We start from the raw sequence: 25,649 nt of genomic DNA on the forward strand, positions 1-25,649 counted from the left end.
TTCTGTTCCTATAATTCTCAAAAGAAAAGCTTCTGTGATTTTTTTTACAAATGTTATTTTAAACATCCTTCTCAATTCAATTTCCCAGTAGGCTTTAACCTTGCTACAAGACCACCACATACAATAAAAAAAACCTTCTTTCGCTTTGCATTTCCAACACTTCATTGATTTAGATTTATACATTTTTGCCAGTTTACTTGGTGTTAGGTACCAACGATATATCATTTTCATATAATTTTCTTTTAAACCATAACACGCTGTAAATTTTATACGGTGGTACCTCGGGTTACATACGCTTCAGGTTACAGACGCTTCAGGTTACAGACTCCGCTAACCTAGAAATAGTACCTCGGGTTAAGAACTTTGCTTCAGGATGAGAACAGAAATTGTGTTGCAGTTGGAGGCCCCATTAGCTAAAGTGGTACCTCGAGTTAAGAACAGTTTCAGGTTAAGAACGGACCTCCAGAATGAATTACGTTCTTAACCCAAAGTACCACTGTATTCATATTCCACAATCGTTCTCATGCTTCCATGTCTATATTATGACCAATATCTATTGCCCAATGTATCATTGCGGATTTTACTTGCACATTCTTTGTCTCCCATTCCAATAATATTTTATACATTTTAGACACCTTATACATTATATTCCAACAGGCCTCACTCCAGTTTTGATATTTGTTCCCCAAACCCTCGTATCTTATCTTTCTTAAATACTTCATTCAAATGATGATATTGTAACCATGTTGTTAATTTCCCTGATAATTCCTTAAATTCTTTTAATTTATATTCTCCTCCCTCTTGTTTTGATAGTTTTCTATAAGTTGCCCACCCTTCTATCATATTCTTTTTCTTTACCACTATAGCTTCCAGTGGTGAAAGCCATTTTTTTATTTTTTATTTAATTTTTAAAATTAATTTATTACTTCTAATAAATTATTGTATTTATCCCATACTCCATACAAGTTTTTCCTAATTATATGATTTGTACATTCTTTATGAACTTTCACCTTTTGTACCATAAATAAGTGTGCCAGCCAAAAATATTATCATGACCTACTAAGTCTAAAATATGTGAATTTTCTAACATCCATTCCTTCAACCAACAAAGACAGGATGCCTCATAATAAAATTTCATATCCAGCAGGGAAAAACCTCTTTCATTTGCATCTATCATTATTTTATATTTTATTCTCGGTTTTTTCCCTTGCCAAATATATTTGGAGATATCTTTTTGCCATACATTGAAACAATCTGTCCTGTCAATCACCAGAATCAATTGAAACAGAAATAACATTCTGGACAACACATTTATCTTTATGGTCTACAGTCTACCTAATAATGAAAGATTCATTCTGTTCCAAATTTGCAAATTTCTTTTAATATCTTACCAGGTTTTTAAATAATTGTCTCTATATAAATTTATATTATTTGCTGTTACCCATACACCTAAATATTTAACTTTTCTTTCAATCTTTAAGCTGGATACATCTTGTAATTTGTTCTTACTCTTACTCTTTATATTTTTAAGCAAGAGTTTGGTTTTACCTTTATTAATCTGCTATTTCGTCAATTTTTTAAAATCTCTTATAATACTTGTTCCTTTAGTTACTTTACACTTCTCAGTCAGAACGCTATATACCATCAGCTTAGCTGACTGGTCAGTATATATTACCTTAACTCCTTTTATATAAGTGTCTCCACAACCCATATATTCTAAAACTTTAAACATAAAATCGCAGGACACATTATCAAATGCTTTGTTTAGGAATCAAAATTATATAAGAATTCTTCCATGATTTTGGAAGCTCGCCCATATTTAAAATCATATTCATAATGTCCTTTAATGGTTGTTTTAGATAATCCTGCCAAGAATTTGTAGGTCTTGTTGTGTTTTGATGTCATGTGCACCATTGTATTTACAGTGAAGGAAATCTTGTTTGGCACTTTTCCCCTTAAGGCTCTCTAAGTAGATTCTTTGTTCTGTGTGCTTTTCATATGTAAACAAGAACAATAGGTTGTGTATAATTTGGGTCTTGTGTTTCTGTTGGCAGAAGACACCTCTCCAACTTTTAGCACTGCAGAAATCCATCTGGGGTTTGACAAGCTGCATATTCTGCCTGACACCACTTAATTCCCTCCTCACGACTGCCTTCCGTGTAGTTGAGATGCTGTCACTTTCCCCTCATTACATCCTCAAGAACACGAGGGAGATATCATTTGCGGAAGTTGCTTCTGTGTGCTTGTCAAACTTCTCTGCAAACTTCTCTGCCCATGACCTGCATCATTTGGGTTTTGCTACCTTTCTGGGTTAGAACAGGGTGGTCCAACATGCAGCCTTCAAGGCCTCTTTTGTCAGCCCTCAACATTTGACATGCCCGCCCCCCGTGCTTGCTCTGCCTTCCCGAAGCCGAGTAAGCATGGCACTCTGGGAAGGAGGTTTGAGGGCTCTGACAGTGTGCTAGTTAGTGCTTTCCCACCTTTCGGAAGAAGGTGGGAGGACTCTAGGAAATGTGAAAGCCCTGAGTTAGAACATGAATTTGTGCATGCTTCCTCTCCCCGCCCCCCACCTGATTTATAAAACATTAATGTGGCTGTCCCCCCTTTTTAAAAAGGTAGTATGGTAACTAGCAGGGCTTGGCTACTGACACAAAACAAAGCGACCTATCAGCCATCTTATTATGATTAATATTTATTAGCTGCTTTTTTCAGAAACAAACTCAGAGTGACTTGGAAACAACTTGCAAAGTAGAAACATGGAGGCAGCTTCTTAGACTGTGATCTGGAGCAGGATGGGGGCTGTGGCCCTCCAGATGTTGCTGGACTCCAACTCCCAGCAGCCCCAGCAGCCAGCATGGCCACTGGCAAGGGATGATCGAAGTCCAGCATCATCCGCTGGGCCACAACTTTCCCACCCTTGATCTAGTGCATGGTGCAGTGTGGCAAAGATGGCCAATGCGCCATATAAACTTTTCTCTGCCAGCTACTTTATGCATGTAGATTTAGGAGAGAGGGCACAGCTCAGTGGCAGAGTGTGAGCTTTGCATGCAGAACTTCCCAGGTCTGACTGCTGGCATTTTCAGCCAAAGGCTTTAGATAGGAGGTGATGGGAAAGATCTCATTTTCTGAGACTCTTGCAAACTGCTGAGGGACAAAGTAGGCCCATCATGGGCTGGGTGGACAAAAGTTCTGATTTTCAACATGGCATCTTCCTATGAGCAACTCATGCATTTTTATCAAAAGCATTTCCCACTGCCTGCTACATTATGGAATGCTTTATGTTCTCTGCCTTGGTTCACCAACCCTGCACTAAAGAGTACTGTTTTTGGTTCAGCAGGCCAGACCTTTCTCTGGGCAACCCGCCTGTTGAAGTCCATTGTGCAGCACTTCCCAAGCGCCTGGAAGCCAGTTGGTGGTCAGGTGCTTGGGAACTGCCTTGCAAGGGGCTTTGCTGTTGCTGCAGCACCAAGCTGTTTGCATTGAAATGACCATTAGAGCTGAGGTTTTCTCCCTCTATTTTGGCAGCAGTTTCAATGCTGGTGGAGGTGCACCTTGCTCCTGCCTAGTTGTCCCTTTGCAGCCACTCCAGTACCTGCCCAATGCACCTGACATCAGGTGTGGGGTAGGTGAACATGGTTTAGGGGAAATGTCTTTGAGGTCCCCCACACCCTGCTTCATTGGGTTTGTGAGGTAGGCAAGGGCCTCTTAACACTGGTAGCTGGAAAACCTCCCCACCTGGCATCAGCAGCTGACACCCACCCCTTCCAACCTCTTGCTTCTCAGGAGGAGTCAAGCAGCCACGAATGCAACCAGCGGCTGGTGGTCCTTTTTGGTGTTGGGAAGCAGCGTGATGAGGCACGGCATGCCATCAAGAAGATAACCAAAGATATCCTGAAGGTGTTAAACAGGAAGAGCACAGCAGAGACAGGTCTGTGGGGCACCTGTGTGTCCAAAGAACAGGGTTTCCCAAACTTGGGTCTCCAGCCATTGTTGTTGGACTACAACTCCCATCATCCCTACCTAGCAAGACCAGTGGACAGGGATGATGGAAATTGTAGTCCAAAAACAGTTCGAGTCCCAAAGTTGGGAAACCCTGTGTTATGGGATCGTGCACTTTACATGGGGCTTCTTTTGAACACTGGAAAGGACAATGTGTTCAAAATATGGCAGTGCTTGTGGGTGAGATCACATTTGGTCAGTATTGAAATAATTGTGTTGGCTTCCTGGCCTACTTCAGAGTGCTGCTTTTGACCCAAGTGGCCTGTGACCAGGTTACCTGAATGGTCATCTCCAATATCACTATCATCTTATTGTTACCATTATTACATTTCTTACCTGCGTTATGTTTCTTCACCGTAAGGTCCCAGGGCCACATTACAGCAGTGTAAATACATGATATTAAAGTCAGTTAAAGCAATTTACGGTCAAAAGAATAGGGCGGCTCCTAGAAACACACACCTCAGGCGTTGAAAGCCAGAATAAAGAGGTGCGTGTTCAGCATGGGACAGAAGCTGTCCTGTGAAGATGCTACATGCGCCTCTGTGGGGACTGAATTCCATAGCTTAAGTGCTGCCACAGATAGTGAACACTCTCCTGGGCTGCTTTCATGCCCTAAACCTCTGAGGGTGGTAGAGCTACCAAGAGGATCTTAACATATGAGACGGTCTCCAGGGAAGGAAGCAGCCTTTCCAATATCTGGGGCCTAATTATTTAGGGCTTTGAACACTAATTTGACCACCTTCATTTGGTCCTGGTAATGAACTGATGATCTGCCAGCCTGCTAAGGTCATCCTCTGAAGGCCTCCTGCAAAGGTTAGGTGAGTCACACCTGGAGAGGAGGCTTTTTATTTTGAGGCACCTAGCCTATGGAATGCTATTTTCCAGGATATTCAGGGGCCCTCTCTGAGATACCTTTCGGGCACCAGGTTAAAAACCACTCTGTTTGCTGAGGTTCTTTGGGGGACAATAATATACAGTGCTTCTAATTCCCAACTACCATACTGAAAACTGCTGCTTTTTGTACTTACCGAGTAATTGCAAAACTCATTGCCATTTTCACATTGATTTTCTACTGACATTGTATCGCTTATGGTTTTCCAGAAGCTGCTCTTTGTGTTTATGCAAATGGAAAATGTGGCACTTACATTTCTAAGCAAAAGCTAAGCAGCAGCCATCTGGTTTTTGTTTTTTTCCTCCTTCCTTCTGTATAGGGGGAGAGGAGGGGCAGAAAAGGAAACGGAACAAGCCAGAGGCCTTCCCAACAGCCGAGGACATCTTTGCTAAGTTCCAACACCTTTCTCATTTTGACCAGCACCTTGTCACCTCTCAGGTGTGTGCCTTGTGCGTGAGGAGGGATCTCCTTTGGTCATGTGCCTTTCAGCTGACTACTGAAAGGCACATGTGTCTCAGGGGCAGAGCATGTGCTATGTACATAGAAGGTCCCAGGTTCAATCCCTGGCATCTCCGGTCTATAGTTTCACGCAGCAGATGTTGAGAAAAAGAAAGAAAGCTGCTGCCAGTCAGTGAAGACAGTATTGAGCTACATCAGGCAATGCAGATCCTTCTTCAGGCCATGGGCCATATTCCATTGTGTGCAAGTTTTTTTGGGGGGCGGGGGATGCCAGTGGTGGGTGTGGCCAAAGTAGGCATGGCCAGACACACCTACACACCCCGCTCTCCATCCTTCATCCAGGTAAGCAAGAGATCCCATCACAGTGCAAGGACACATTCCACCCAGGTAAAGTCCCTAGAGGAGGGGACAGAACAGGGCCAGTGAGGGGTATGGCCTGTGGAGGGGGCATGGCCCGGGACAGACAGAGAGGCCTGGAGGGCTGCACCTGGACCCCTCCCCCAGGGCTGACACCCACCCACCCCAGGCGATGTGGACCAACAGGCTGCCTTGATGCAAGGCAGCGGCTTCGTAATCGGTGGCTGTTGACCCCCTGCTCCCCAACTCCAGGTATCGCGCAACGTCTTAGAGCAGATCACCAGCTTTGCCTTAGGGATGTCCTACCACCTGCCCCTGGTGCAGCACGTCCAGTTCATCTTCGACCTGATGGAGTACTCGCTCAACATCAGTGGGCTCATCGACTTCGCCATCCAGGTGGGCATCTCGAAGCTGGTGGTTGATGATAGAAGCCGCTTTGGTCCCCTCTTCATTTCTCTCCCTCCCATCTTCCTTATAGCAGCCTTTCCAGCCTGATACCCTTTAGATGTTTTGGACTCCACCTGCACCCATCAGCACAGCTGGCTTGGGCTGTTGCGAATGGTGGTCCAAGGCACCTGGATGGCACTTGGTTGGGTCCTGCTGCTGTACGCGTTGACCCCACCCCTTCCAGAGACCTTGTGCTTGGTTAAGTCAGGGATGGAGAAAGCAATCGTCTTTCAAACATGGTTGGACTCACAGTTCCCATCTTCTCCAATGGTCAGGTGATGCAGCAGAGCTCTTCTTATGTTACCAAATACAATAGCAGTGAAAGGATAGCAATGAGAATGAACAGACAGAACAAAATTGTACACACCAAATGGAAGTGCATGTAATACAGTGGTACCTCTGGATGCGAACGGGATCTGTTCCAGAGCCCTGTTCGCATCCTGAGTAGAACGTAACGCGCGTGTGCTCTGGTTGCGTTTCGCTGCTTCCGCACATGCGTGTGATGTCATTTTGAGCGTATGCATATGCGCGAGCGTCGAAACCCGGAAGTAATGCTCTCCATTACTTCCGGGTCACCGCAGAGCGTAACTTGAAAACGCTCAACCTGAATCATATTAAACCTGATATATGACTGTACACAAACCATTTGCACCTTACTGTTGTTAGTCCAGAGGGGGGGAGGCATCCAAGTGAGCTGTCTCCACCCACCAACCAGGATCAGAGCATCTTCTCTGTTCTTTCCTCTCATGTTCTGCCTTTTGTATTTCATAAAAGAGAAGTCTGCTTCTTGCCTTTCTCCAGTCTGCTTCTCCCTCCTCTGCTCCATCGGAACACCAGAAGAGCCCTGCTGGGTCAGGCCAGGGGCCCAGAACCATGTTCTTGTACAGTGGTGAACCAGGTTCGCTTGAGAATGCCGCAAGCAGGACAGGAGTGCCATAGTGCTCTTTTCACTTGTGCTCCCCAGCAACTTATTCTGGAGCATGCTGTCTCTGATACTGGAGATACTTTAGTGCATTGTTTCTCAAACCTGAGTCTCCACCTGTTTTTGGATATTAGTTCGCATCATCCCTGACCACTGGCTCTGCTAGCTAGTTGTAGTCCAGCAAACCTTGAAGCTGAGCTGCCTCGAGAGAAATCTTGCGGCTTCATTTACCAAAACAAAAAGCAAAACTTGGATACATTTTCACTTTAAAAGGCCCATCACTTGCCACTGTGATGCCTGGCCTGCAAACTCTGGCTGAATTGTGTTCTCCAGACCCAAGATTCCAAGCTGTTGTTTGCAGCTGGTTGGTGATCCTTGTTTGGAGGCTATGTGCAAGTCACAGCTTCCTGGATCAGGTGTTACAACAAATTGTGGCTTTGCCCCAAAGGGAAAAGTGATTCATTTAAGCATGTGGGAGAGAGGAGGGACTGTGTGAGCACAAAGCCCCGTGGGGAATTGGCCACTGGCTACTTAGAGAGTTCATGGGTGAGGGGGCCATAGACCTACATCTCCAAGCCCCTCACTATTATTTTGGAAAACTTCAACTCCTGACCTCTTTCTGTCAACAGAAACAGCTTTTGTAAGGGGCTGGGGACGGAGGTCTGTGAGCTAGTCTGCTGTGTCACTCACACATGCCTCCTTTAATCCTTACATTTTCTTGTGTTGAATCCAGCTGCTGAATGAGCTGAGTGTGGTGGAGGCAGAGCTGCTGCTGAAGTCCTCTAACCTGGTGGGCAGCTACACCACCAGCCTGTGCCTGTGCATCGTGGCCGTGTTGCGGCACTATCATTCCTGCCTTATCCTGAATCAGGACCAGATGGCACAAGTATTCGAAGGGTAGGAATCCAGTGCTTCTCAGCTGCTGCTCTAAGGGTGTCAGGGGCCTTGCCTTGCGTAAGAGCTTCTTGTTGGTGCAGCTCCCCATCCTTAATGCCCGGAAATGCCCTGTGGGAGGGGGAGGCGTGGACAGTCCTGCTTGCCCCCTGCATGTTGAGTTTCCCCTCACCACCCTGCCTTCAATCACAGTTTCTCTCACTTTATTTGTAAACTTGTGGCTACATTTATATCCCACCATTTTTTCCAAGGAGCTTGAGGCGGCATAAATGTTTCTCCGCCTCCCTCCCACTTTTAATCCTCACAACAACCGTGTCAGGGACTGGCAGGATGCTGATGAGTGTGCCTGGGGGGAAGGGGGGTTGGAGTCATGAGAAGGGGGCAGTGATTTGTGGGGACCTGTACTAGTCAGTAGGCGAGAGTCAGAGGCAGGGAAAGCTTCGGAGATGGGAGGCACGGCACAGGATTGGTCAGAAAAAGAGGAGGAAGAGGCAGGTTGGGCAAGTGAAGGGCAGCTTCCCTGCCCTTTCTTGCACCCTTGTCTCCCAGAACCAGGAGGGGATTGAAGAGGGAAGAGCAGCAGCAGCTTCCACACAGGCGTAGTCTCCGGCTGTGTGCACACAGGCCTTCAGGGGGAGATACATAAACTGGTGGAGGGTGTGTGGCCCTCTGTTGCTGCAAGTGCTCCATAGAGCACAGACCTGGGAATAGCTGCCTATACACCAGACTGGGGATGGGGAGGGGGTGCACTGATGACAGAAGGCTAGGCTGAGAGACTGTGGCTTGCCCCAAGGTGACCAAGTGGAGGATTGGAACCCTCCTTGACTTAATCCAACTCTCTCACCACTCCTTCACCCTGCTTTCTTCTGCCCCTTCAGGTTGTGTGGGGTGGTGAAGCACGGCATGAACCGCTCCGACGGATCTTCTGCAGAACGCTGCATCCTAGCGTACCTCTATGACCTCTACACTTCCTGCAGCCACCTGAAGAGTAAATTTGGAGAGCTGTTCAGGTGAGTGCCATCTGGCTGTCTAGGGAGGTGACGCAGGGAAGTGCGTTTTGTTTCTCCTACCTAAAAGGTCCTCATCCACCTTCCTTCCTTTTCCCCACCAGCGACTTCTGCTCCAAGGTGAAGAACACCATCTACTGCAACGTGGAGCCATCTGACTCAAACATGCTGTGGGAGCCCTTGTTCATGATCGACACCATCGAGAATCCGTCGGCCCACAACTTCACCTACACCAACCTGGGCAAGAGCCTCACCGACAACCCGGCCAACCGCTACAGCTTTGTGTGCAACGCCCTCATGCACGTTTGTGTGGGGCACCACGACCCTGATCGGTGAGAGCTGGACTAGGCTGGTTGGTCCTCTGGGCTGGGCTACCTCTCCTCCTAGTGACACTTTTTAACCATGTAAGGGCTCTGGATGGGCTAGACTAGAGCAGAGCCGTCAGGCCCACCAGCCCGTCTCCTACAGGGGCCAACAGGCACTTCAGAAGAAAAGTATGAAGCCAATAGGCCTTGCCTACATTTTTGCCTCCCTCCTAGAAGCATATAGCATTTTTTAAAAAAAAATTAAAAATTGTGATGCTTTTCATACTGCTTGATTGTAAGTGGAAAAGCCTCGAAGCAATTTACAAAAAGAAAAATAAGAAATTCACCATAAAAAACCAGTTGACAACAATTATTTAATACCTTCAGAAATCATTAAAAGTCACTATAAGCTAAAACTAGGATCCAAACACCGAGATCGAAAGAACCATTCTACATTTCTGGACAGACCTGCCTAAACAAGTGCAGGTCTCTTAAGAGGTATACTGCCTCTGCACGTGGAGGTTCCATTTGACCGCCACAATTAAATAACCACTGCTAGGTTTCTTCTCCATTTAGTATGTCGTAATCGCCTCTTTTTGAAGCCATTCAGGCCAAGGGCCGTCACCACCGTCACCACCAATGCCTTTCCTTGTGCAGGGTCAACGACATCGCAATCCTGTGTGCTGAACTGACGGGCTACTGCAAGTCACTCAGTGCCGAGTGGCTGGGAGTGCTGAAGGCTTTGTGCTGCTCCTCCAACAACGGGACTTGTGGCTTCAATGACCTCCTCTGCAACGTGGACGTAAGGGCAGGGCCTGGGCTGTGATGGGGGTGGAGACATTGGAGGTTGTGCTGGATAGAGTGTGCGTGGAGGCTGCTGAGGGTACCTGGAGAAGCGTCAGGGTGTGAAATCCTTGAGGAGCAACTCAAGGCAATACACAGGGTGCTAGAAAGAGGAAAGGCACCTGTTTTACACGCAGAAGGTCACAGGCTCAGGGAATCTGCCTGAAACCCTGGAGAGCAGCTGCTGGCCAGTGTAAACAGTACTGAGCAAGAGAGACCAATGGTCTGGCTCAGTTCAAAGCAGCTTCCTGTGTTCCTATGTCTGCTGCTAGCTAAATATATACTGTGGAGTGCTGCATTTGCCTGAAGGGCTTTACCCTGAGGAATTTTAATCTCTGTCACAAGACATTTCTTTTTTCATTTCTTTACCTTTTCTCTCTCTCTCTCTATTCTGTTACTATTCCCTTTAACATTCTCTCCTACTATATTTTGGTAAGAACTGCATGCAGGTGAAAGTGACAGACAGTTGGTAAAGGACCCAGTGTGAGAGGCAGGGAAGGTGATATCCCAGGGTCAGAGGCTGGGGGAAGAAAGGGATGCTCCCAGGTGAGAGATTGGAGGATGCTTATGGGACAAAAGTTAAGGGGAGAGAGGACTTTTTGTAATTTTTAATCCTTTCTCTTTTATCTCTTTCCTTCTTTTTATTGTTTCTTTTTTATTTAACTCAGTTTGTTTCTTAATTATATTATGAAAAGTCTTAATAAAACTTTATTTAAAAGAAAGAAAGAGAAAGAAAGAGAAAGATAAATACTCCCCAGCCTGAGGCTATGGTGTGACGAGGTCTTGTGTGTGGATTGCTCTTGAGTGATTACAGTTCCACAGAAGCAACTTTTTTTTAATTAAAAAAGCCTCAGCTGTGGCCTTCTCCTTCCCTTAGGTGAGTGATTTGTCTTTCCATGACTCCCTTGCCACGTTCGTGGCCATCCTCATTGCTCGCCAGTGCCTCCTCCTCGAGGACCTGATCCGCTGTGCTGCCATCCCTTCATTGCTCAATGCTGGTGAGTGCCTGCTTGCAATGGCTGGGACCCTGCTGCCTAGCAAGGGGCCTTGCAAATGGAGGCCTGCCCACCCTCCTTGAAAAGTAGAGGGTCAGCTTAGATCAATTGCCACTGGTGGTTTTACCTTTCTGCAGCTTGCAGCGAGCAGGACTCGGAACCCGGAGCCCGCCTGACCTGCCGGATTTTGCTCCACCTCTTCAAGACCCCGCAGCTGAACCCCTGCCAGCAGGACAGCAGTAAGTGATCGTACCTTTGGGGCGTTTCCGCTTCCGTGTCTCTTCTTGCCCTGATGGAGGATGCTGCTCTCCCCGAACCCTCTTTCCTCCTGTGCAGTTTCGTGGTCAACCTGTTGCTGCTGACAGTTGTCTCTACAGCCTATGGGGCAGAGCATCCCCATGGGGTGGTGTCTGCAAGTTCTTCCCTTAACTCCATTAACTGATTATAAACAGACACTCTTTTACCACCTCTTCCTTGCTTCCTCGTTTGCTGTGTCTCCTGACTTGGCCAGCTGGTGACATCTGCCCTTCTTTCTCATGGCTGGTCAAAACCACCTTCCCACATTGACTGAGCCAGCCTTTGCCCTGGTGGCCAGTCAGGCCTCTGGTGCCTTATGGTGACTCCCTGTGGCCACAGTAATGCACTGGATGGCCCTAAATATCTACACCATAGCTACTAGCTGGGATGGCTAAATGGAAGTCTCCATTTATTGCTGGGATGCAGACCCTGTGACAGTCCCAAGAGTTATCTCCATTTATTGCTGGGATGCAGACCCTGTGACAGTTCCAAGAGTTATCAGACTCCAGCTTCCATAATCTCTAGCCATTGGTCATGCTGGCTAAGCATGATAGGAACCCCTCTTGGGGCTCCTCTTAGGTTGAGAGCCAGCAGGTGTCTTGAGCACTGTGGCTGGGTCTGGCCACCATTCCATTCCATTCACTGCTTGATTGTCAAGAAAAAAACCCAAAAGCAGTTTACAAAAAAAAATTTAAAAAGCAGGAGAGTAACTTTGTAGGCTTATTTACAGGGCTATCATAACTGTTTCCAAAAAGATCACAAAGAAACCAAGGTCTGCCCAATGTCCCAGGGAGGAGGCCAGCAAACACTTCTCACAATGTCCTGAAGGCTCCATTCTTGACCAGAATTTTTATCACTGTAGCTTTCCCAAGCACCAAGGCTTTAACAATAAGCAATGGCTAAATGTTCTGTACAATGACACCATCCTGGCTGCTCTGTGTTCACCAGCTACTGCATTGCCTTTGGGTGCCTTTTTGTCTCCCAGCTTGGTCTGGAGTATTCATAGTCTGTTCACGGCAAGAGCTTTTCCCTTCCCTTGTCACCTTGCTACAGGCAAGCCGTCAGTGGGCATCCGCTCTTCCTGCGATCGACACCTGCTGGCTGCTTCCCAGAACCGCATTGTGGACGGAGCCGTGTTTGCTGTGTTGAAGGCTGTCTTCGTACTGGGTATGTGCCTGGGGAATGTAGGTTCCTGTCTCCAGGAACGTGAGGAGATGGGCACAGTCCTGCCTCATCTGAGAGGCACAGCAACATGTGGCCGTTACATGTGGGTCTCTGCCCTGGGTGACCCTTGCTCCTGGTTGCAGGGGACGCCGAACTGAAGGGCTCTGGCTTTTCCCATCCGGCCGGGGTGGATGATCTTGTGGAAGACGACAAGAAGCCTGCAAGCCGGATGGTCTCCATAGAGACAGCCAGCCTGGACGTTTATGCCAAGTACGTCTTGAGGAGCATCTGTCAGCAGGTGAGCATAGTGGGTTCGTTTGCCCTTCTGTTGCTCCTGCCTCCTGTTCCACAGAGACATGGATGGTGGACAGGTTTCAGCCAGAGTTCTGGCTTGTTGTGTGAGGTCCCCATGGGTTCGTTGACATGCCTTAGAAAACTCTGGGGACATGGTTGAGTTCCAGAATATGAATGGACCAGGGGACTCTTCTTATTGAGACCCACAATCTGGAGACCTTGGCAGAGAAATCAGACAAGGGAATGTTCAGTCTACATCCAGTGGGTTAGGAATTGCCCCTGGCACTTCCTTTGTGGCTCTCATGGACAGAGCCCTACCACTGTCCTCAAATTCAGAGGATTTCCACAGAAGCCAGATGCTGCAAAATAAGGTGAAGGCCCTCTAACGATGATGAGGATGATGATTTTAACCAAGTAGTCAGCAGCTCTTGGGAGACACTCCAGGTCTGGTCAGCTGACCCTTAGACATCAGCCCCCTGCAGAGACAATGTTTACAATAGCTTCCCTTAGCAGGTGCCCTTGGAGGTATCCAAGGTCCTGTTCTTTTCATTACGCTACAGTGGTACCTCTGATTACAAACGCTTCTGGTTATGAACGCTTCAGGTTATGAGCTCCGCTAACTAGGAAGTAGCTGCTCTTGGTTGCGAACTTTGCCCCAGGATGTGAACAGAAATCGTGCACCAGAGGCACGCATGCAGCGGGAGGCCCCATTAGCAAAAGTGTGCCTCAGGATAAGAATGGTTTTAGCTTAGAAAGGACCTCCAGAACAAATTAAGTTCGTAACCAGAGGTACCACTGTATTGTGAACTTCAAACTCCCAAAGACCTAGACTGTCCTTTCTCCTTCCCTGCCCTGCAGTTTTAGACTTTAGTAAGCACCTCTTGTAGGGAGTGTCTCCCTCTACAGTGCAAGAGAAAGGGCCCAGTGTGGGAGCCTTGGCTCACTCTGCAGCAGTCCAGCTGTGACTCAGCTGGCCAGAGGCTGCTCTTTGCCTTGTGCCATGTGACTTTGGTAACATGCTTGGCATACAAACTTCTCCAAGAAGCTTGGGTGTCTAGATGCCAGGGCTGTGTGCATGGAGCAGCAGCCAGTGCAGACCAGCAAAAGTGGTGTGGTGAAGAGGCACCAGCCTTTTCAGATGGTGGGTCCCAGAGGCAAGGCCTCCCAGGCTGAGTGGGGCACTGTCACCCCTGTATGCTCTCTTCCACCTGCAGGAGTGGGTGGGTGAGCGGTGCTTGAAATCCTTGTGTGAAGACAGCAACGACCTGCAGGATCCTGTCCTGAGCAGCACCCAGGCCCAAAGGCTGATGCAACTGATCTGTTACCCGCACCGGCTGCTCGACAACGAGGAGGGCGAGAATCCCCAGCGGCAGAGGATCAAGCGCATCTTACAGGTGCAAGCAGCTACAGTTTCCTTGGGGCTAAACATGGACTTCCCAGTGGGCTGTAGGGCAAGCCTGCATCGTGATTGAAGGTCGTGGCAGTGTGAGCTCCAGTGAGATCCTTGCTCTTTACAGTGCTAAATTCAGCAGACTCTCACTTTATTTTTTGTTAAATCTTTCTAGACCCTTAGGATGCAAGAATGTTTAATTGCATATATGGGAGATGCTGGCAAGAGGATATTCTGTGGTTGGAAGATGAGACTTCTTTTTTTCTTCTTCCTAAAAATCTAGTGCAAGCAAGGTGCAAAATAATTAGATAGATTCACTTTTGCTTAGCTTCTATAATTGAGGTTGGTCACTCAATCAGCCTGCATCAGCACAGAATTAATTTCTCCCAGCCCCTCTTCCTTTAAACATGGCCCTGTTCATAGGTTTGTAAGGAAGATGCATTTTGGGGTGTGTAAACGAAGGCTATGGGACAGCTGGAAAAATAAATAAACATGGGGCTACCTTTGAAGGTGACTCAGAAACTGCAGTTAATCCAGAATGTGGCAGTTAGACTGGTGACTGGGAGGGGGTGCTGGGACCATATAACTCCGGTCCTGAGAGACCTGCATTGACTCCCAGTACGTTTCCGAGCACAATTCAAAGTGTAGGTACTGACCTTGAAAGCCCTACACGGCCTTGATCCTATATACCTGAAGGAGCGTCTCCACCCCCATTGATCAGCCCAGGCACTGAGATCCACCTCCAAGGGCCTTCTGGTGGTTTCCTCACTGTGAGAAGTGAGGTTACAGGGACCCAGGCAGAGGGCCTTCTCGGTAGTGGCACCCACCCTGTGGAATTCCCTTCCATCAGATGTCAAGGAAATAAGCAACTATACTAATTTTAAAAGACATCTGAAGGCAGCTCTGTTTAGGGAAGTTTTTAATGTTTAATGCCGTATTGTGTTTTTAATATTCGATTGGAAGCCGCCCAGAGTGGCTGGGGAAACCCAGCCAGATGGGCGGGGTATAAATATTCATTCATTCATTCATTCTGGAACAGCAAAGGGTGCCAAAAAATTCAGTCTTGCACTGGCAAAGTAGAGGAGGGGGTGAGATGCAAGTGAGTTTTACTGCCACAGCAAGCAGGTGGGTGATGGGCAGCTTGTATGTTTTTCTTCCAGAACCTGGACCAGTGGACAATGCGACAGTCGTTGCTTGAGCTGCAGCTCATGATCAAGCAGACGGCAAACAACGTAAGCATTCAGTGCCACATTTGGGGATAGCATAGGAATGATGGGGGTATTCAAGGGCCACTCTCCTCATGTTTGTGTGCAGCAACATAGTAACACAGAAAGCTGCCTTATACTGAATCCAGACCCTTGGTCCTTCTAGTGCTGTAATTATCTATATTGACTGGCAGCAACTCTCCAGGGTTTCAGGCAGGGAGTCCCAGCCCTGTCTGAAGATGCTTGGAATCAAACATGGGACTTTCTGCATGCAAAGCAGATGCTCTCCCACGGAGCTATGGCTCTTCCCCAGCATCAGATGTGATTGCAAAGGGTGCTCAGAAGGGGCGGGTGCCTGGGGCAGGGAGTTGGAGAGTGAACAAGTGGCAACAGACTTTTTGGCACGGGGACTTCTTTGGAACAAATGAGGAAGTTAGCTGCTCAAAAGCTCCGCTTCACCTCTCTGCAGCAGGAAATGAACTCCCTCCTGGAGAACATTGCCAAGGCCACCATCGAGGTGTTCCAGCAGTCAGCTGAGACCAACTTGGCCAGCAACGGCATCGTCAGCCTTTGCAGCTCCACAAGCTTTGTGCCAGCAAGCACCAAAGCCAAGCCCATCCTCAGGTGAGCGTCTGCAAAAAGGCACAGGAGAACAGGGCAGTGGTGGGAAGGGATTCCTGCAAAAAAAACAACAAGGAAGTTTGTGGGGGAAAAGGAAATTTGCAGGAAATGAGGAAGCTTGCAGGAAATAATAAGGAGAGGCTTACCACAACTCTTCCTGCCTGCCTTCCCCAGCTCCTTGGAGAGATCAGGTGTGTGGCTGGTGGCCCCTCTCATTGCCAAGCTCCCAACTTCTGTGCAAGGCTACGTGTTGAAGGCTGCAGGAGACGAGCTGGAGAAAGGGCAGCATTTGGGCTCCTCATCCCGCAAGGAACGGGACCGCCAGAAACAGAAGAGGTGAGGAGGCCTAAAGGAGAAGGAGGGTGGGTTTGCGGAGGCTGTCTTAGGAGCCATCACTCAACCCTTCTCTCTTTCTTCGCACCATGGTACACCTGCAGCATGTCCCTGCTGAGCCAGCAGCCTTTTCTGTCCCTGGTCTTGACCTGCCTGAAAGGCCAGGATGAGCAGCGTGAGGGCCTCCTCACTTCCTTGTACAGCCAGGTTCAGCAGGTAAGATCTTTGCTGTGGCCACATCAGAAGTGCAAAGGGACCCTTTCCATAACTCCCACTATGATTCTTGGGAAGAGCACAGGTGGTGGCTTGAGTGTTAAAGCTAAGGGGCTCCAGAGAACATGCACCATTGGTCTGTCTAACTTAGTGTTGTCCGCACTGACTGGTGGCACTTCTCCAGGTTTCCAGGGACATAGGAAGCTGCCTTATACCATGTTATACCATTGGTCAATCAACACTGACTGGCAGTGACTCTTGAGGGTTTCAAGCAAGAGACATTGCCTGCTCTACCTAGAGATGCCAGGGATTGAACCTGGAACTTACTGCCCCAGAAGCCCTTCCTGCAAAACCCCCAGGGCATGTTCAATGGCTGCGGTTGTGGGAGAGAGGGAGAAAAAGAGGGAGGGTACTTCGGTACATCCCTGGAGCTATTTTCTTGCCTCATATGAAGTCCTGCGCACCTGTTTTGTTCTTCATGCATTGAGTCACAGGAGCATGTTAAGGGTGGCATTGCTCTGAGCTTCTGGGGCTGTGGGGCTGGACACTCCATGCTTGGCCTTTAGCCAGATGCAAGTCTCCTCTCTGCCCACCTAGATTGTGACCAACTGGCGAGAAGATCAGTACCAGGATGACTGCAAAGCGAAGCAGCTGATGCACGAGGCGCTGAAGCTGAGGCTCAATCTGGTAAGTGCCAGGGGAGGTGGGGCACAAGTTCCTCTGGCTTCCAAGGTGCTGCCAGAAAAAAAGAACAAGGAATGTCTCCAGCTGGCAGGACCATAAGCCTGAGGATTGGACCCAGCCCTTTTCTCCTGACTCACCTTTGTTCCTCTGCCTTGCACAAACTAGGGAGGGTCTGTTCTAGTTAATGTGGCTTGACTGTGCCGGCGTGGTAGGGACACTTGGTGCTTGTCCTCTCCTTCCCTCTCCATCAGGGTTCCCTATAGGTGTTGTGCTCATTGTGCCATCCTCCAAGTGTGCTTCCTTCGGGCCAACGCAGCCTCTTCTTCTCGTTCTTAGGTGGGGGGCATGTTTGACACGGTGCAGCGCAGCACCCAGCAGACCACAGAATGGGCTGTGCTCCTCTTGGATATCATCAGCAGTGGCACTGTTGACATGCAGTCTAACAAGTGAGTGCTTTGGTGCACATGCACACACACTTCCTCCATCAACTGTGCTGAGTCAGGAAAGGCAGCAGGCTCAGCCTGAACCTTGTTGAGTTCATCCCTGATACCACTGGATGACAGTGGAGGAGTTGAGTGTGTGCCAAATCATCCCGTCATCTCAGCAGGGCCTGGGAAGAAGGGATGCGCCTAAGGAATGCAGGCTCCCGGCCCTTGGAGGCATCCTTGCCCTTGGGTCTTAACGTCAGGAGGGCACCCAAGGTGGTGGTTGTTTTGGCATGGGTGACCACAGCGGCGTTCCCTGCCATTCAGAAATGCGCGTTGGGACTGGGACAACAGCGGCTGCAGTTCCATTTCCTCCTGTGACCTTCTCCCCTTTCTCTTGCTCTAACCCGGCAGCGAGCTCTTCACCACAGTGTTGGACATGCTGAGTGTGCTTATCAATGGTACACTAGCGGCAGATATGTCCAGCATCTCACAGGGCAGCATGGAGGAAAATAAGCGGGCCTACATGAACCTGGTCAAGAAACTCCGAGTAAGTAGAAGCTACCTTGGAATTCTGTGCCCCTTCCCTCCGGCTCTTGGGGCTCTACCCTGCCACAACCCCTACTGGCTGCTTCATACACCTATTGGGTGCTTTTGCCTGGCTGGAAGATGTGCTTGAACTATGATAATACCTCTTGCAGACAGAGGGATATTCATTCCTAGGACCTGGCCGAGTGTACAAATGTAGAAACTGCACTCATTGGGTGGCGCTGTGGTCTAAACCACTGAGCCTCTTTGGCTTACTGATCAGAAGGTGAACAGGTGAGCTGTTGCTCTGTCCCAGCTCCTGCCAACCTAGCACACCAGTGCAAGTAGATAAATAGGCACTGCTGCGGCAGGAAGGCAAACAGCATTTCCGTGCGCTTTGATTTCCGTCATGGTGTCCTGTTGCACCAGAAGCAGTTTAGTCCTGCTAGCCACATGACCTAGAAAACTGCCTGTAGATAAACACCGGCTCCCTTGACCTGAAAGCGAGATGAGTGCCACAACCCCATAGTCGCCTTTGACTGGACTTAACTGTCCAGGGGTCCTTTACTTTCATGTTTACCTCATTTCATGTTCCACCTCTGACCCTGCCCACCACTAGCATGTTCTCAAGGAGGAGAGAAAAAGTTCCTCATCCTTTGTTTGTATGATGTAAAGCAAGGATATTTTCCCAATGACATGATGCAGAGCAAGCTTGCATGCTTATTTTTGCACAGCTTAGTTTCAGCTTCAGGGCCATGCACCCCACCACTTTCCTTGGAAAGGCAGGCAGACAGTCCCATCTTACAGAGTAAGTAGCATTTTGGCCCAAGCCATAGTGTAGTGGGATGTGAAGATTTTGATGTGTAGCAGGGATGACTGAAGTGCAAAGGGGTTCCAGGAGGAGCTCCTGCAGGCCAGGCCTCTCAACAGCCCTCTCTGTGGCTTCCTTTCTCTGCAGAAAGAGCTGGGCGACCGTCAGTCTGACAGCCTGGAGAAAGTGCGGCAGCTGCTGCCCCTGCCCAAGCAGACTCGGGACGTGATCACCTGCGAGCCTCAGGGCTCCCTCATTGACACCAAAGGCAACAAGATCGCTGGCTTTGACTCCATTTTCAAGAAGGAGGCAAGTACCGTATTTTTCGTCCTATAAGGCGCACTGGCCCATAAGACGCACCTCATTTTTTGGGGGGGAAATGAATTAAAAAAAATTATTCCCCCCCCAGCCCTGGCTGCCGCCCCAAGCCTTGCGCTCACCTGCCCGAAGCAGGGGGAGCCCTCTGGAGGGCTCCCCGTGCTTCGGGCGACAGGCTGCCGCCCCAAGCCTCGCGCACCCAGTGGGACCTCCTGCCGGGCGCGGGAGGCTTGCAGACACTCGCCCAAAGCAGGGGGAGCCCTCCGGAGGGCTCCCCGTGCTTCGGGCGACAGGCTGCCGCCCCAAGCCTCGTGCACCGGCGGGACCTCCTGCCGGGCGCGGGAGGCTTGCAAACACTCGCCTGAAGCAGGGGGAGCCCTCCGGAGGGCTCCCCGTGCTTCGGGCGACAGGCTGCCTCCCCAAGCCTCGCGCACCTGATGGGACCTCCTGCCGGGCCCGCAAGGCTTGCGGACACTCGCGGGGGCTGCAGGCTGCTGCCCGCAAGCCTTGTGAGCCCGCGGGTACTCCCACCGGGCTTGCAAGGCTTGCGGATAGCTTCCTGAAGCTTGGAGAGCGAGAGGGGTCTGTGCGCACCGATGCCTCTCGCTCTCCAGGCTTCAGCGAAAGCCTGCATTTGCCCCATAGGACGCACCCAGATTTCCCCTTCATTTTTGGAGGGGAAAAAGTGCGTCCTATGGGGCGAAAAATACGGTAGCTTCCCTGACCACCAGCCCTGGTGTGGTTGCATCTTCTCAGTATGTAGGATGGTGTGGGAAAGGGGTGTGTGGGTGGGTGCGTTGCCCCACCCACAGCGTCATTGGTGGAGTGCCCTCCCCTTGCAAGCACAGCGCGCTGTTTTCATTTTGGTGCCTAGTCAATACAAACCTGCATATTCAGGTATTATAATTTCTTTCTTGGGCAACCTCTGTGTTGTTCCCCCAAAAAAAATTCCTCTCCGAAACTGTTGTACTGTGTTTGGTCTAATGTGTTTTATTTTGTACCCCACCTGGGGATCCTGTTACTGATAAGGAATGAGTTTAAATATATATATATATATATTTTAAAAAGATGAAATTGACAGCAGCTGCAAGAGGGTGTCCCAAGTATCTGTGCTGATGATTGTATGCACAGGTAAAGGAGTCACTTTCCAATGCTTTGTGAGAGGAAGGAGAAGGTAGCATCTCTCCTCTGGCCCTGTGAACCTGGACCAAGGAGGATGAGTTCCTGCTGCTGTTGGCTGGTGTTCCATGTTCTTCCTTTCCCTCCCTCCCCAGGGCCTGCAGGTGTCCACCAAGCAGAAAATCTCCCCCTGGGACCTCTTCGAAGGCGTGAAGCACTCCGCCCCACTCTCCTGGGGCTGGTTCGGGACGGTGCGGGTGGACCGCAAGGTGTCCCGCTTCGAGGAGCAGCAGAGGCTGCTGCTGTACCACACGCACTTAAAGCCGAAGCCCCGGAGCTACTACCTGGAGCCCCTGCCGCTGCCTCCCGAAGAGGAGGAGCCCCCCACCCCAGTCGCCCTAGAGCCGGAGAAGAAGGCTGTTGAGCCGACCAAGGTGGAGAAGACCAGTGCGAATCCTACCAACTCTGCCACTGAGCCCAAAAAGAAGACCAAGACGAAGAAGAGGCCCCCACCCGCCAACAAGAACGAGGTAAAAGGGCATTGCAGTTGCTCCTGGGGTGCCAAGCAGTTCCCAGCCATTTAAGAACTGAATATGAGCCTGGCTGCTGGATCAGGCCACAGGGGGCCCAACAGCATCCTGTTCTGACAGTGGCCACCCAGGTTGTTATATAGTTTATGCAGTATACATGCACCTGATATGTGCAGCCAACGTATTCCTGCAACTGTGATGTTTTTAAACAGGTTTCAGTGCTGAGTAGTACATTTGTGTGTATTGTTCTGGGACTTGCTGGTGAAGGGCAGATAACTATTGGTAGTGCTACTGCTAATAAAAATTATATTAATTAATTTTTTGTAGGCTACCCTGGGACCTACTGGTGAAGGGTGGGTCATTAGTACCACTCCTGCTACTGCTATTGCTAATACTATTAATCGCTAATATTAGTATTCTTACTAATTACAAATGCTACTAATAACGTTGTTGTTGTTACTGCTGCCATTGCTGTTACTGGATGGGGTGGTATCTTAGGAAAGCAAGCTCCCAGTTTCTCAGAGTTCCCCCCACCCCCTGCCACCCAGTGGGGAAAAGAAGCGTTCCCCAGCAGCGTGCTACACTTGCTCTTGCTCTTTTCTCTATTGTTGCCAATCTTGGCTTGCCCTGCTGTGTGTGTTGCTTTTTCACAGCCTTTCCCCCTGCAGGACTACATGATGAGCACAGGCCGAGGGGTGTCCTATGGAAGTGGCATGCCCACCGACCTCCTACACCATCAGACGGGGAACCCCATGTCACGGCTGGCCTACGGGCAGTCTCCAATGGGCCTCTATGCCCAGAACCAGCCTCTGCCAGCAGGTGAGCCAAGACTTGTGGGTGGGGTGGGGTGCTCCAGCCCATTCCAGATCCTGCCTTGGAAGGGGAGATATTCTGGAACTGTTCTTTGGTGGCACAGAGCCTGATGGGGAGCCCGGGATACGTAGAACTGTTGGGTTTTAAGTCTGGACCCATATTGTGCATGCTGCAGTTGTGACTTTTGTGTTCCAAACACTGGTGCCTTTGGGAATACTTGATAGGTTCACACTCAGTTTGGGCAATGTAGCCTTGCAGGAATGTGCATGCTCCTTGGGTGGCATTTAATGCTACGCAGGGCAGACACACTGAAGTCTAACTTTGGTTCATTAGTTTCAATGGGTATGTTTCAAAGTTGAACATTGTTGAATACCACCCACAATGTGTAAAGTGCAGACAGGCATGCATACACTGACACACCCATATAAATGTGTGTTTTGTGGCTTCCAGTCCCTAGAGTGCTGGTCTGGTTTTTTCACTCCTGCTGCCTGCTGTGCTATTCACAACCCTTTTAATTTCTGTTTATTATTTCACTAGCATTTTCAGTACTTCCATTGCTGTTGGCTTTGGGTCTTTGTCAGGGGGGGGGGGTGATCACTTTAGCACCCACATGAAGCCAATACTGGGTGGCTTGTCCCAAAGGGCCAACCAGCAAGTTTAATGGTGGCTGAGCAGGAGATTGGACCCAAGTCCTTGCCTACAAACCCAGAGCGCCAACCCCTCCTCCCAAGCAGGCATTCTTCCAAATCCTGCAGAGCTTAGAAAAGTTTTCAGACAATCCAAACCACAAGGTCAGGGCAGAATTGGGGAAGTGGTGGAAGTGGTTTGCCTGCTGCCTTCCAAGTACACACTTTGAGGGTTAGCAGCAAAGTTTTGTGGAATAATGAGATTAAAATCTGTGCCAGATTCTGAGACTCTGCATTTTGGCATCTAGCTAAGCTGTGTGTGAGAGATAAACCTTTGCAAGGGTCCAGGGTTTTTTCTTCAGGGGACACTCAGCAGTTAGCAATGAATTGGAATAGTCATCATCATGTACTTCACACATCCAGCAGAACAGAGGCCAGGAACCTCCAGCTCAGGAGTTGAATGCAGCCCTAAAAGTCTCTTTATCAGCTCCTCTGAAATCTCCCCAAGCAGCATTCATTACTGGTGCACCTTTGCACCACAAGTGTTTTTGCCTGCCTGAGCAGAGTCACAGAATCTTAGAATCAAAGAACTGTGGAGTTGGAAGGAATGCCAAGGGTCCTCTAGTCCACCCCCTGCAATGCAGGAATCAACCACAGCAGTCCCTGGGAGGGCTCGAACCACCTTGAACTTTGATCTTGCTTGCCAGGATGGAGGATAGAAAGGGAAAGTGGGAGGGAACTGGCCTAACTGTGCTCCATAGAGTTGGAAGAGACCACACTTTTGCCTCTGACCCCACCCACCAATCCCATGTGGTCCTTGGAAATTTGCCCAGAAGGGAATGCGGCCCTTGGCTGAAAGCTACACCTGCCACAGTGTTTCAGTAGGTGCAGCCACATCAAGAATAATCAGAGAGCCCTACAGATTCAGGTAAACTAGATCAGCACCTTGGAGAGCTCCCAGTGAGTCTGGCCTGTCTGGCCTTTCTTAAATAGGCAGCACAGAGAGATGCTGCCACAGCAAGAGGTAGGAGACACCTGCCAGGTTATAAGGGCAAGTGAGGCTTCTTCCACAGTCAGCCCCACCTTCTGGGAATTGTGGGATGTACACATTAGAACTGTAGAGTTGGAAGGGAAGCCGTGAATCATCTAGTCCAACCTCCTACAGTGCAGGAATCCCAACTAAAGCATCCCTAACTAGATAGCCATCTGTTGTTGTTCTTTAGTTGTTTAGTCGTGTCCACCTCTTCGTGACCCCCTGGACCAGAGCACGCCAGGCACTCCTGTCTTCCACTGCCTCCCGCAGTTTGGTCAAACTCATGCTGGTAGCTTCGAGAACACTGTCCAACCATCTCATCCTCTGTTGTCCCCTTCTCCTTGTGACCTCCATCTTTCCCAACATCAGGGTCTTTTCCAGGGAGTCTTCTCTTCTCATGAGGTGGCCAAAGTATTGGAGCCTCAGCTTCAGGATCTGTCCTTCCAGTGAGCACTCAGGGCTGATTTCCTTCAGAATGGAGAGGTTTGATCTTCATGCAGTCCATGGGACTCTCAAGAGTCTCCTCCAACACCATAATTCAAAAGCATCAATTCTTCAGCAACCAGCCTTCTTCATGGTCCAGCTCTCACTTCCATACATCACTACTGGGAAAACCAGAGCTTTAACTATACGGACCTTTGTTGGCAAGGTGATGTCTCTGCTTTTTAAGATGCTGTCTAGGTTTATCATTGCTTTTCTCCCAAGAAGCAGGCGTCTTTTAATTTCATGACTGCTGTCACCATCTGCAGTGATCATGGAGCCCAGGAAAGTAAAATCTCTCACTGCCTCCATTTCTTCCCCTTCTATTTGCCAGGAGGTGATGGGACCAGTGGCCATGATCTTCGTTGTTTTTTTGATGTTGAGCTTCAGACCATACTTTGCACTCTCCTCTTTCACCCTCATTAAAAGGTTCTTTAATTCCTCCTCACTTTCTGCCATCAAGGTTGTGTCATCTGCATATCTGAGGTTGTTGATATTTCTTCCGGCAATCTTACCCTCTGCTTAAAAACATCTAAGGGCCATTGGCTCAGGTCTTACCCTCCAGAACAGAAGAAAACAAGCTTGCTCCCTGTCACGTGGGACAGTCATTTAAGTACCGTATTTTTCGGCCCATAGGGCGCACTGGCCCATAGGGCGCACCTAGTTTTTTGGGGGGTGAATAAAGGGGGGAAATTTTATTTCCCCCCCCCCCAGGCGCGGGGCTGGGACGGGGGAAGCCCGAGCTTCCTCCGACCCCAGCCCCCAGAACAGGCTGCTATCTGCAAGCCGTGGGAGAGCTGCGCGACTTTGCACAGCTCTCCCACGGCTTGTGGAGAGCCGTGCGAAGCCTGAAGCCTGGGGGGCGCTGAGCTCAGCTTCCTGAAGCCTGCCATTGCCCCATAGGACACACACACATTTCCCCTTCATTTTTGGAGGGGGGAAAGTGCGTCCTATAGGGCGAAAAATACGGTATTTGCAGATGACCTCTTAGTCTCTTCTTTCCCAGCCTAAAACTTCCCAACTACCTCAACCATTCCTCATAAGGCTTGGTTTCCAAACCCTTGATCATCTTGGTCATCATTGCATTCTTCATCTGCAGAGTTGAGGAGAAGGCCGTGTGGCTTTTCCTTCCAAGATCTGGGGGTGGGGTCTAAGGCTGCATGCTCTAGCTCGAACGGCGAAACGGAAGCATCCTCCCTTGGCGGGTGGCACCCTGAACCTCATCAACGTCTTCCTCTATGCCTTGTGAGAACCCAGGTCCAGGAGGGGGGTGGTCATGTCCGTAACGTTACCCATCTTCCTCCCTCGCTTCAGGTGGACCACGGTTAGATACCTCTTACCGGCCGATGCGCATGCCAATGGGAACACGGGTTCCAAGCCGCCCTCCCTACACTGGGGTCTTGCCCACGAGCATGGGGGGCATGATGGGAATCGACCCTTCCTACAAGTCGTCCATCTACAGACAGCAGCAGCCGCCTGGTCCTCAGGGGCAGCTCCTTCGGCAGCAGCTGCAAGCCAAGCTGGTAAGGATCCTGCCCTCAGCCACCCTACCCCCCCCCCCAGCCCATGAACTAGAGTGACGGGGAGAGGGATCAAGAACACTGTGTTCCACTCCTTTCACTCTCCCCTTCCTTTCAGCTAGCTC

At 49.5% G+C, this 25,649-nt stretch overlaps 1 protein-coding gene across 8 annotated transcripts in view; it reads left to right on the top strand.

The window, feature by feature from the left end:
• MED12 (mediator complex subunit 12) overlaps positions 1–25,649 on the top strand; it is a 50,261-nt gene that overhangs the window by 16,860 nt on the left and 7,752 nt on the right. For 5 of the 8 annotated variants that reach the window (XM_082208394.1, XM_082208395.1, XM_082208400.1 and 2 more), the window contains 24 exons: positions 3,784–3,928; positions 5,211–5,329; positions 5,693–5,737; positions 5,960–6,103; positions 7,810–7,973; positions 8,849–8,980; positions 9,082–9,309; positions 9,940–10,084; positions 11,003–11,123; positions 11,258–11,359; positions 12,471–12,584; positions 12,725–12,879; positions 14,090–14,269; positions 15,426–15,497; positions 15,940–16,094; positions 16,266–16,427; positions 16,529–16,640; positions 17,235–17,324; positions 17,658–17,767; positions 18,161–18,296; positions 19,233–19,394; positions 20,678–21,052; positions 21,721–21,871; positions 25,319–25,527. In XM_082208394.1, coding sequence (XP_082064520.1) covers positions 3,784–3,928; positions 5,211–5,329; positions 5,693–5,737; positions 5,960–6,103; positions 7,810–7,973; positions 8,849–8,980; positions 9,082–9,309; positions 9,940–10,084; positions 11,003–11,123; positions 11,258–11,359; positions 12,471–12,584; positions 12,725–12,879; positions 14,090–14,269; positions 15,426–15,497; positions 15,940–16,094; positions 16,266–16,427; positions 16,529–16,640; positions 17,235–17,324; positions 17,658–17,767; positions 18,161–18,296; positions 19,233–19,394; positions 20,678–21,052; positions 21,721–21,871; positions 25,319–25,527 — 3,528 coding nt within the window. The remainder of the gene's footprint in view (positions 1–3,783; positions 3,929–5,210; positions 5,330–5,692; positions 5,738–5,959; positions 6,104–7,809; positions 7,974–8,848; positions 8,981–9,081; positions 9,310–9,939; positions 10,085–11,002; positions 11,124–11,257; positions 11,360–12,470; positions 12,585–12,724; positions 12,880–14,089; positions 14,270–15,425; positions 15,498–15,939; positions 16,095–16,265; positions 16,428–16,528; positions 16,641–17,234; positions 17,325–17,657; positions 17,768–18,160; positions 18,297–19,232; positions 19,395–20,677; positions 21,053–21,720; positions 21,872–25,318; positions 25,528–25,649) is intronic. The other 3 variants (XM_082208397.1, XM_082208399.1, XM_082208398.1) reach the window with 1 other exon arrangement.

The sequence above is a fragment of the Podarcis vaucheri genome (assembly GCF_965113315.1).
Source record: "Podarcis vaucheri genome assembly, chromosome: Z".
Classification (NCBI taxonomy): domain Eukaryota; kingdom Metazoa; phylum Chordata; class Lepidosauria; order Squamata; family Lacertidae; genus Podarcis; species Podarcis vaucheri.